Source organism: Pantherophis guttatus, chromosome 5 (assembly GCF_059756535.1).
Source record: "Pantherophis guttatus breed Tessera chromosome 5, ASM5975653v1, whole genome shotgun sequence".
NCBI lineage: Eukaryota > Metazoa > Chordata > Lepidosauria > Squamata > Colubridae > Pantherophis > Pantherophis guttatus.
This window is the reverse complement of record NC_142067.1, coordinates 117,508,971-117,517,975: the sequence shown is the minus strand read 5'-3', so window position 1 is coordinate 117,517,975 and position 9,005 is coordinate 117,508,971. Positions and strand designations below refer to the sequence as shown.

At 45.0% G+C, this 9,005-nt stretch overlaps 1 protein-coding gene across 3 annotated transcripts in view; it reads right to left on the bottom strand.

Moving 5' to 3' along the window:
• Positions 1-547: 547 nt before the first annotated feature.
• Positions 548-9,005, bottom strand: part of TBC1D4 (TBC1 domain family member 4) — a 111,921-nt gene continuing 103,463 nt past the window's right edge. For all 3 annotated transcript variants that reach the window (XM_087895545.1, XM_034416931.3, XM_087895546.1), the window contains 4 exons: positions 8,055-8,214; positions 5,614-5,783; positions 4,535-4,711; positions 548-3,203 (listed from right to left, as the gene is read on the bottom strand). In XM_087895545.1, coding sequence (XP_087751671.1) covers positions 2,991-3,203; positions 4,535-4,711; positions 5,614-5,783; positions 8,055-8,214 — 720 coding nt within the window. In that variant the 3' untranslated portion in view covers positions 548-2,990. The remainder of the gene's footprint in view (positions 3,204-4,534; positions 4,712-5,613; positions 5,784-8,054; positions 8,215-9,005) is intronic.

Below are 9,005 nucleotides of genomic sequence, written 5' to 3'. Positions count from 1 at the left end.
CCGTCCTCCCCTCCCCTGTTTCAGCACTAGTGCCTAAATGGTTCACCAACATTGCAGTAGGCCATTTTTTTCAGCGTTGTAACTTCGAACAGTCACTACATGAATGGTTGTAATTTGAGGCCTACCTGTACCGGAATCCAGGTCCATCTCTCAGATACACAGGTGTCAAACTCACTGTGTCAAGTGACATTTCGTGACATTTTCCCCATTCACGGAGCTATGGTGGGCGTTGCCTGCGTGTGACGCATCTGGCCCGCAGGCCGCCAGTTTGATACCCCTGTACTCAGGACATCCCTCCAGCTCCTCCTCTTTCATACAGCCAATCAAGGCTTGTTATCTCAGTGTGTCGAGCATAATTTTAAAAGTCAACACCCTTCAATCAACAGATCATGTCCCGAAATGTTTCTTGGGCTCAAAAAATCTGGTGGCTCGTCCGTTCAACTGGGTAATCCTGAGCTCTAACATTACAAGAGAGGAACCCCAAAAAAAACTCCTTGTGCAACCATCCGTAGAAATATTCCGACTGCAAATGAAAACAATACGAGCAAACGCAGCAATGGCATTTATTGGAAATTTTCCACGTGACAATATGAACAAGTCAGTGAAACCAACATAGCGTGAAACATTGTGATTTAAAAAAAAAAAGTCTTGCGTGCCTTAATAACTCAGACCAGCGGCATCCAATTCTCTGGGGCCGCTTTTCCGTGCACGAGGTGGCCCCAAATGAAATTGCAAAGAAACAGCACAATTTTCCTTCCGAAAGTGTGATGTTTCTGCAACTCTGCCAGGTTTGGTGTGATTCTGTTGATTTGATAAAAAGCAGCGAGAAAAAAAAAAAAAAACGCCAGACACGCAATCTTTGGGAAATCTCCCGTGCAAAAAGCTGAAATTAGGGCAGTGTCTCGTCATGCATTTTGGCTTTTCCTTTGGGACGATGCCCAGGAAAACTTAAGAAATTATATGATCAAGAAATTTTAAAAAAAGGAGGGGGGGAGGCAGGTTGGATTAGCAGCGGATGGAGGAAAATGCCAACTGTGTGGTTTCTCCTTGGTTTTCTTGTTGTTTGCATAACACAAGACATGTTGCAATGGAAGCACTTTCACCCACACCTGTGTCTTGGACAAGGAAGACACTTGGCTGAATTTGGCACAATTTTAGAGAAAGCAGCTGGAGAAATACGACAAGTCGTTCCCAATGCGGAGTGGGGGGGGGGAATGGGACAACATGTTCCAAAACATATTTCTTGTGTTGGCTGATTGCTATTTTCATCATTTTGATAGATCAAATGTTGACTTGAGTGTCTGGTCTGCATGGCAGAAATAGCTTCCAAAACCAGAAAACGTCCTTAAGAAATACCATGTTTCCCCGAAAATAAGACCCTGTCTTATATTTTTTTGAACCCTGAAATCAGCGCTTGGCCTTATTGCCATCCGCTCAAAAGGCCAATTGGGCTTATTATCAGGGGATGTCTTATTTTGGGGGAAACAGGGTAGGCAGAGCAGCAAATGATGATGTTGTTGATGATGATAATAATAACAATACAATCAACACCATCCAGAAATTGCTAGATTTTCAAGAAGCCGAATCTCTGCTTCTTAATGCTTTTTAAAAAAGAAAGAGGGAACAGACATGTTATGCTGAAATGTACAAACTACCACATGAGGATAACCACTCCCCTTAGCGTTAATTCTGTGACAACCTAGTTGTTCTTCGGTTGAAGGTTCATGGGGATCTTCCCCGTGGAAGAAATACTAACATTTGGAGAAAAAAAGCTGGATAAATGAGGAAGCAGGAAGATCTTACAGTGTTTCCTTGGCCAAGTGGAATCGGGCTGCAGGATTCGGCATCCAGCTGAAGGACATTCCATCTATCATGTTTAAACGATGGTCATTCCTCTCAGGACTTGTAGTGCCTCATAGCATCTCTGAGCCATTGCTGAAGTGACACAGGTTGTCCTCCTATAACGGTGACCTTGGTGCAACTAAACCTCCAGAGCACGAAGAAGCTACAAGGTGCTAAGATAAGGACAGCACTCAACCAGGAGGATCCCTTCAACCAAACGGATTCCTGCAGGTCAGAGGAAAGGAGTCGATCCCAAGAGTTTCAGGTGACTTTCCCCAGGAGGAGTGTTTGCTTGGAAAGTCCTACCTGCATTCTGACATGCTCCCACCCCAGCCACACCTCAACCAGCCATTTTGTTCTCTGTCTCACAAGGAAGGGGGAGTGAAGGGGTCCCTGATATGTCTTCCTTGCTTTTCTGGATAGGGAATGGATGGCTTTTCATCAACTTTTCATCACCAGCTCTCCCTGACGGGGAGAGGAGGAGAGGTCAGTTGTGTGTCTGCAGGAACACAACTGTTCCTGCGCAAAGGAAGGACCAGCGATCTTCCCTGAGGAACTTTAGAAACGGACCCCCCAACATATAGCAGACATGCACAGCACCCACCCACCCCTCAGCTGGGAATCTGTGCTGCTTTTTGGAGGTGGAAATACATTCTTGCTTTTTATTTATTTATTTTTTTTCAAGTGTTGATCAGCGTATAGAAAAGACCCCACACCTTCCTTTACGGAGGGAAGGGTAGAGTCTTCAATGTTTAAGTCACAAGCAGTCTCAAAATTCCACCGTTTTCCCGTGTTTAGATCAGTCCTAAATATACACCTGATCTTCTTCATTCGATCCCATCTTTTGTACTGTGCACTGCAAATTATTTACACGCGTTATAAAAAAAAAGAAGACGACGACGACAACATGAACCTGGGATTTGCATATTGAGGTTGAAAAAAGGCCTCTTCTCTACTGCGGCTTCTCCTTGTACAGTAGAATCCTGTGAAATGAGGTGGGTCTCCTTCCCAGCAGTGATCTGGCCTGTTTCTTTCCTTCCATCTATGAGAAGAAACCATGTTCTCTCTCTCTCTCTCTCTCTCTCTCTTTCCCTCTCTCTCTCTTTCTCTTCTCCCTCCTGCCCCCTTCTCTCATTTATGGCTTTCTTCTAGAATTGGTCTGGATGACAGTTGACTTCTTTCAGCAGCTCTTCACAGTCAGACAGGGCCTCTTGGGACAGGTAGCTGCAGATCTTCTCCAGGGCCTTCTGATATAGAGCCTTCTCCTCTTCCAGGGACTGGATTAAAGTCATCATCTGGCCCTCCCTTCTCAAGGCCTCTTCCAGGTTGGACTCCATGCCTTGGATCTTAGCATGGGCCACCTAACAAGGAGCGGAAAGAGGAAATAAGAGATGGTCAGAGGAGGCCCTTCAGTTCTACCAAATCTCATGATTCCTAGATTGACCAGGCATCCTTTATTATAAAGGACAGCCCTTCATTTCAGAAAGGTGTCCTTTAGATTTATTTATTTATTTAAAAGAAATACATCGTATTTTATTGATCCTATTTCTTACTCCCAGCAAGTCAGCAATCTAGCCCTAGATCATGTTTGTTATTCAGTGGTTCCCTCTCCATCATTTTTTTTAATTCCATCTGAATAGGATAGGATAGGATAGGATAGGATAGGATAGGATAGGATAGGATAGGATAGGATAGGATAGGATAGGATAAGACAGGATAGAATAGAATAGAATAGGAGGGGGAGAGGGAGTAGAATGTCCCAGCCCGCAGGCCTTGTGAGTCACGCGTTGGCCATGCCCACACCTGATTTCGCAAAGGGGTAGCATCAGAGCATGTTAATATAAGGCAACTGGCAGTTGGGACAGAGTTCCTTTCAGGTGGAGAGGGAGAGTAGAACATCTAACTCCTTAGCATCAGAGCGTGTGAATATAATACTGTATATGAAATAATAATGATCTCATGGTCATTTCGAAAAATCCTTTGTTAGCCAGAAGCCAAGAGGAACATACATGCCAAATTTCAAGTTCGTAGATTTTATGATGATGCGTGAGTGGTTTTCGCTTTTATATATATAGAGAGAGAGATTGGGGAGGAAGATGCACTGATTTCCCCCCCCCCCCCAGACTTAAACATTAAAATTCCAAGAACATCTATGGATGAAAACAAAGAATGAGATGGATGTGGTCCTTGACTTACAACCACAATCGAGTCTAAAACTTCCCTTGTTAAGCAAGACAGTCGTTAAGAGGGTTTTGCCCCGTTTTATGACCTTTCTTGCCACAGTTAAGTAAATCACTGCAGTTGTTAATATTGATCACTTGTTGTTCAGTGACTCTGGTTTCCCCGTTGACTCTGTTGGTCAGAAGGTCGCAAAAAGGGATCACATGACCCCGGGATAATGCAACCATCGTACATACATGTCAGTTGCCAAGCATCTGAATTTTGATCACGTGACACCAGGGATGCTGCAATGATCCTAAGTGTGAAAAATGGTCATAAATCATTTTTTTCAGTGCTGGTGTAACTTCTAACAGTCACTAAACGAATGGCTATAAGTCAAGGATTATCTACAGACAAAAGTGTGCGTCTCTGGGGAAGAAAGGTGCCACTGGCTATTTCCTTTGAGGGCTTCTTCTTTGCCTAATTTGACACTGTCAGATCCTCCCAAATTCAGATTGAGCCTGACTCTTACCTGAAGTTTCTCCAAGAGATCCATATTTTGTCTCTTCAGCTGACTGTTGGCCCTTTCAAGTTTCTCTGAAGCTTCAATCTCCTCACAAGGGCTCAGGTTCTCTTGCAATTCGTCTTGCAGAACATGGTACTCCACCTCGTAGGCATGAAGCTGTTTGGAAATGTCCATCTCAAATACCTACCATGGGTAGCAAAAGAGAGGGGGAAAAAGATTCCTTACAATCCACCGGTTACTTGAGGAGAAGACAAATATGAACTCTTTGGACCTCAAAATATGAAAAAAGACTACCAATCGGAAGTGGTATTCAGCCGGTTCGTACCAGTTCTAGCAAACCGGTAGTGGAAATCGCAGGGGGACCTGCCCACCCGCCCCGGCTCTATGCAGTCCTATTTAGGCACGTTTTTGAGGCTGGGCGCATATGTGGAAGGTGTGCGCATGGCGCACCAGTGGTAAGAATACTGGAAACCCACCACTGTTACCAACGTGACAAAGCAAAGAGGGAGAGTGGAACCTTCTCTCACCACCATTTTTGGAAGGAGTACATTAAAACTTTCAATCTGTAGTGTTAGTGTTAGGGATAGGGATAGGGATAGGGATAGGGATAGGGATAGGGACAGGGACAGGGACAGGGATAGGGATATGTGCTAGTCGTTCCCGACTCTAGGGGGTGGTGCTCATCTCCCTTTCAAAGCCGAAGAGCCAACACTGTCCGAAGACGTCTCCGCGGTCATGTGGCCGGCATGACTAAATGCTAAACAGGCACACGGAGTGCTGTTACCTTCCCACCAAAGGTGGTTCCTATTTTTCTACTTGCATTTTTTATGTGCTTTCAAACGGCTAGGTTGGCAGAAGCTGGGACAAGTAACGGGAGCTCACCCCATTACGCGGCACTAGGGATTCGAACCGCTGAACTGCCGACCTTTCAATTGACAAGCTCAGCATCTTAGCCACTGAGCCACCACATCCCTTGAGACATAGGTCACCCCAAAAACCCGGCATTGTCAGTCAAGTGATGCTTTAAAAGGATTTCTGCACCTAGGAAAGGAGAAAGAAGGCAGGCAGGAATAAACCTGTGTTACCTGGGCCATTATCTTCTCCATCTGGGGCTGTGTCATGTCGGGGAGAGTGTTCTTCAGAAATTCAACAATGCCTTCAAATGTCTCACACGACATGATGCATTCCTCCTGGGTGCTAAGCAGGCATAGTGCTACCTTAAATATGACTTCTGTACCTTGAAGAAAAATAATATCTGGGGCGAGAAAGAGCAATAGATTAGATTACAGGCAGGCCTCGATTTATGACCACAACTGTCATGCTCCAGCATATAACCTTTATATACTGTTATTGCTCTCTAGTCCCATCTAGTGGCCAGAGGGATAAATATGCCCCAACATATTATCTTTATATACTGGTGTTGCGCTCTGGCCCCATCTAGTGGCCGGAGAGACAAAATACCAAGTATATTGTTTGAAGCTGACCCAACCTCATTACCCATCAGCCTGCACTCTCAAAATAAGTGCCCGCTGGGAAGCCAGACTCCACTTCCTTTAGCATTTGGAAAAGGCAGAAGCACAAAGAAGCATCCATCTTAATCTGTGGCACATGGTCATCCAAGGATCCAAACCCACATCCCACACATACAGAGCAACGCTGGTGAGATTCAAACTGCTTGTATTTATCAATTATTATGTTCAGCAGTAACCCGATACTGCCTATCTTGTATTTGGTTTTGATTGTATGTATCCCTATTTTCCCCAGCTTCACCATATCCTGTTCTTTCAATAAAGCATTCAGATCTACGCACACGGTCTGTTTTATTGGCGGATAGGTGGGTTTAGCCGCATGTCGAGCTGCGCACAGACTAACGTGTAGTCAGGACAGAACAACAACTGACACCAACATTTATGTTGCTAAGCGAGACATTCGTTAAGTGACTTTTGCCCCATTTTACGGCTATTCTTGCCCATTGTTGTGAAGTGAATCACTGCAGTTCTTAAGTTACTAACGTGGTTGTTAAGTGAATAAAAGGTGTTTTTTCAAGAGGCAACTGGACTTTCTGGTTTTTCTTGGAAGGTGTTTTGCTTCTCCTCCAAGAAGCTTCTTCAGCTCTGACTGGATGGTGGGGAATGGAAGGATTTATATTCCTTGTAGACAACTGGTCATTTGCATTTTTTTAAGAGAGTCATTGGTGCGAATGGGTGTCGGGCCTTCTTGGAACTGTTGAAAAGACTGTGTCTCCAGTCTACAACACAGTCCTTTCAACAGTTCCAAGAAGGCTCCACACCCATTTGCACCACTCAGGTGACCCTGAGGACACAAAAAAATCTCCGGGTGGCCTTAACAACTTGCTAAAAGGATGCAAATGACCAGCTGTCTGCAAGGAGTATAAATGCTTCCATTCCCCCTTCAGTCAGAGCTGAAGAAGCTTCTTGGATGAGAAGTGAAACATCTTTAAGGAAAAACAAGAAAGTCCAGTTGCCTCTTGAAAAAGCACTTTTGGGACAACCATGACCTGGATGACTGAGAATCTCCATTGACATTTATGAATACAAGCAAGCAATCCCGCCCATTTGCCAGTTTCACTGGTCAACAAAAGGTTTTTGCAATTAGAATTTCTATCCAGGCGAGAGCACGCAGCTCCCATTCATCTTGGGAACGAAATGCATCTTAATACAACATCGCAGACTATTTTAAAAAATGATCCACAGAGAAGAGTTAATTTACGGCCTCCGCCTGTGCTATTGAGCAGACAAATCGCAACCCCAAAGGAAGTAAAAAAAAAAAAAGAGGCACAAATCCAGTTCTGTTCTAGCTGTCCCTGTTGACATTCACAATGAATATTGTTGTGACCCCAACTCCCGAGCCTGTCCTAATAGAGGAAGAGGACTCAGAAGGTGATGGGGAGGAACTGATATGGCCTCCCTCTCCAGGACCCTCCTCTCTGGCAATGCCTCAGGTTGCATCCGAAGGCCAAGAGGAACAGCCTGGGATATGCCAGGAGGAAAACATATGGGAACAACAACAGATAGGGAGTGAGGATGATGAATCCTGGCTTGATCCCAGGCAGCATCAGAGGGAGAAGCGTGCGCAGCAACAAAAGAGGTGTGGGAGGACCAGAGATTGAGCTGAGTCACTGAGCCACACCCCACAAGGAATAAAAATGGGTATGATTGCTCTTCAGGCTTTGTGACGGTCAAAGTTAAAAACCTGAGAGTCACATCGTGTTACCTGAAATCTGGCTTGGGCATATTTGGATTGGACCTTGACTAACTCTTGCTTCATGGATTACTTTTTGCTACTGAACCGGACTGAGGATAATCTCTCTCTTGCTTACTGTGAGTGAAAACTGACTTGGCAGGCATTTTGCAGTTTACTGCCAAAACTCTTATCTGCAAAGGTTTCTAGTCTGATTGCTTAATAAAATCTTGGCAGGTGTGCCTGGTTCTGTGTTTGCCTGTGTGGGGAAGGGGGACGGAACAGAATATGTTCCTTAGGAATGCAAGGCAAAACGGATCCTTACCAAAGATTCTGGCTACGAATCCCAGGGGAAATTGCGAGGCAAATAAAGTGAGAAACCAGGGTGCAGCATACAGACTTGGGCCGATTTCGTTTTCTTCAAGATGGTGGTAAAGATCCCGATGATAATCATGAAGCAGCCTTGACAGCTGGTACATCTGGATCTACGTGAACATATGGGAAAAAAAGAGGAAGTTAGGAGATCCGTACCTGCCTAAGAACTCCATGCATGTCCAAGCATGACAAACCAAGTTCCTTCAGTCAGTGTTCCGATATCTCAGGGGCCGCCACAAAGAGAAGGGGGTCAACCTATTTTCCAAAGCACCAGAAGGCAAGACAAGAAACAATGGATGGGAACTAATCAAGGAGAGAAGCAACCTAGAACTAAGGAGAAATTTCCTGACAGTGAGGACAATTAATCAGTGGAACAACTTACCTCCAGAAGTTGTAAATGCTCCAACATTGGAGGTTTTAAAGAAGGGATAGGAGAACTATTTGTCTGAAATGGTATAGGGTTTCCTGCCTAAGCAGGGGGTTGGACTAAAAGACCTCCAAGCAGGGGTGAAATGCTCCCGGTTCGGACCGGATCACCCGATCCGGTAGCGATGGCGGCGGGTGGTTCGGAGAACCGGTAGCAAAAATCCCTGCCCCTCCCCCCCCATGCCCAGCTGAGCCGCGCGATCATCAGAGGCTGTTTTTTTTTACTTTTAAAAGCATTTTTTCCTGCAACCTCTTCGGCCGAAAAAATGCTTTTAAAAGTAAAAAAAAAAAAGCCTCTGATGATCGCGTGGCTCAGCTGGGATCGTCAGAGACTTTTAAAAGCATTTTTTTCTGCAACCTCTTCAGCTGAAGAGGTTGTAGGGAAAAAAAATGCCTTTAGAAGCCTCTGGAGATCCCAGCTGAGTTGCCTGATCATCAGAGGCTTCTAAAAGCATTTTTTTTCTGCAACCTCTTA